This window comes from Atta cephalotes (assembly GCF_000143395.1).
Source record: "Atta cephalotes unplaced genomic scaffold scaffold00057, whole genome shotgun sequence".
NCBI classification, from domain to species: Eukaryota; Metazoa; Arthropoda; class Insecta; order Hymenoptera; family Formicidae; genus Atta; species Atta cephalotes.
In genome coordinates this window covers 1,361,225-1,364,192 of record NW_012130121.1, presented here as the reverse complement: position 1 = coordinate 1,364,192, position 2,968 = coordinate 1,361,225, and the positions used below count along the sequence as shown (strand labels likewise).

Here is a 2,968-nt window from a genome sequence, read left to right as displayed (position 1 = left end):
TTATTATTATATATTATTATTATATATATATATATTGTTGTGTGTGTGTGTGTGTGTGTGTGTGTGTGTGTGTGTGTGTGTGTGTGTGTGTATAATATTATATTTCATAGAAAAATAATTTGTTTAAATAATGTATTTTTTATTAGTAATACCATGAAATTAGATCATGCATTTAATGATGTGCTTTATCGAATAAAGCGTAAATTCGTTGTAAATTCGTATATTTGTGACGCTTTCGCCAAACGTAATAATAATAATCCAATATGTTGATTTATATACGTTTCCTCAACATATCTAATATTTTATAACGTTTAAGAAATGTTTATAAAACATGTGCTATTTGGAATGGACTCAAAGCATTTGACTATTACTTGCTTGTGTTACTTTGTGTAAATCTCTCACTTACAAGGGAGTATAATCAATTGATCTCCGATTTTAATAAGCTTGAATATGTTAAAATATAGACAAAAATAAGAGATACATTTTTTACGTATGACGTATAAAAAAATATTTCTCATTTTTGTCGTCAATATTTCAACATATTCAAAATATTAAAATCAGAGGGGGTTAGTTGGTTGTGTTCCTAAGATTATTACCTAAGATATTTCTAACAAGATATTAGGTAATAATAAAATACTTGAAAAATCTGTAAATGAAACGTACGTAGAATGTGTTAGATTTATTTTGCTTTTCAGTATATATCTTTTATTGAATGTATTAAAATAAATAATTATATGATACAAAAGATATATATATATAAGCAGATAGAAAATAAATAGCCAATAACTATTTATTTTTGTATATTATAAGAATCTATATTTCTTATTTATATTATTACATATATATTTGTTATTAATCATTACATTTACGTATTTCAATTATTTCTACATGATTGAACATCATAAGTTATGAGCCAGTTAGATTAATTTCTTTCTTTGATCGACAGTTTAAAATTGAGGGCACGTCTGGAAGTTTCTCCCAAATAAATTATATATACATTCTCCTGAAACTGTAAGTAATTGGCGTATCTAAGAGAGTGAGTCGCTGATTGCGTGCACCGTTCGCTACGATAATTCTTGTAATTCAGAAATAATATTGCTTGTGCCCATGAAAAATCGCTTTCCTTCATATCGATATAATCATTTATAATCATTAACTGTGATTTTTTTTTATGAGTCGCTTAAACAAGAATTTTTTCATTATTCATAAAAGCTGCAGTTTAATTGATGTAGTTTAATGAGAATTTTATAAATATTTCGTATATGATGGATAATTTTCTTGATATATTAGCATATTTTACTATCCTTGAAGAAATCTTGAATAATCATTAATATTAAAAAAAAATCTAGATAAAATAGTAATTAAAATTGTTCGTTAAATAGATTTTGTTTTATTGTTTGTTTTCGTTTGAAGCAAAAGTTGCATAACTTTTTTATTAACGTGCAGAGGTATATGTGTGTATATGTGTACATATTTTCTATGTATATATATATATATATATATAGAATTATACTACAAAAATCAAATGGAAAAATGAACATAAAATATTCAGTGATATTTATATAAAAATAATACGTAAACAGGAACTAATTTAGAAATGCAGTGCATAGCATGATTATAAAGATACGCATGAAGTGTTGACTGAAATTTAATTATCATTTTCAATGAATGTAGAAAGGAATTTTGATAGAGAAATTCAGATTCAAACAGACAAACTGTGTCGAATCTATAATTCTACATTATTATTCATGAGTAATCAACATTAGGTAATTAAGTTTTTGTAACTTCCTGAATTCTTAATATATTAGAAACTTTTAATATTTAAAATGTTTTTAATACTTGAGAAATACAATATTATATTTTATATAACGTTTTATGTATTTATGTATCTTTTGAATATTTTTAATACAATGCATTTCATGATATTATGTATCCATCATTGGATATAAAAGCTTAAAATTTTGATGTGTGTTAGTTCTTGTATTATATATACTAATTGAATTACTCATTTTAGAAAAAAAATTGTATATTTGATATTTTTATTAGTATGAAAATAGATTTTTCTATATTTTGCTACTTTTTATGCAGATTTGCATTTGCTTATATAGAAAATATGTACATTATATGTATACATGCAATGTTCTCATTATCAAATCAGTTTCTTAAAAAAAATAAGTTTCTGTCGTTTTTTTTTTCTATAAAGTAACTAATTCAATTATGCATAAATTTTTCATAACTAAGATTTGAACTAAGATTTTCAACAAAGATTTGACTCTCACACGCTTCAACACTGAGCTACGTAATATTTCACTCTCTCAGATAAAAGAGAGATGCGAAGGACTATATAGTTGACTGATTTCTTGAGTACTCACAGGAGCACGCTTCTTAGCCACATGTTTGCACTGCACACAATTTTCTTCCTCGTCTTGCTCGCCTTTCCTTCTTCCGTTTCTATCGTGATATATGAACAGCTGCTTCAGATTAATGAAACTTCTCGATATTAGTATATACTCGGTATATTTCGGCACACTCAAGAATATCGATATATAGTCTTTCTGCAAATATTGATGTCCTATGTATGTGTCTATATCGTCACCGGACACTCGCGATCATCTCTGTCTTTTTGATCGATCACGACTGGCACTCGTCTTCCAGCTGCACGTAAAAAGATTTTATTGTTGATATGTCCACTGGGTTCTCCAGGATGTGCGCCTCGACCGACGTGACCTCCGTCCAGCTTTGTGACGTGACTTCGCCGACGAGGCGCGAAACGAATGAACGAATGACAAAACGAACGCGCACCGATAGACGGAGAAAAAGAAAGATCAAGTGAGAGTATGCATGTGTATGTGTGTATGTGTGTGTGTGTATGTGTGTGCGAGAGAAACGGAGAGTGGGAGACAGGGAGAGGGAGAGAGAGAGAGAGAGAGAGAGAGAAGAAAAAGAAAAAAGAAAACGAAAAAGAAAA

General features: G+C 28.2%; 1 protein-coding gene across 1 annotated transcript in view; it reads right to left on the bottom strand.

Moving 5' to 3' along the window:
- Window positions 1-2,395, bottom strand: part of LOC105623417 (mucin-2-like) — a 14,572-nt gene extending 12,177 nt beyond the window's left edge. Inside the window, exon 1 of the mRNA XM_012204810.1 lies at window positions 2,373-2,395. Within this exon, the coding sequence (XP_012060200.1) occupies window positions 2,373-2,395 (23 nt within the window). The remainder of the gene's footprint in view (window positions 1-2,372) is intronic.
- Between the last annotated feature and the right edge of the window lie 573 nt (window positions 2,396-2,968).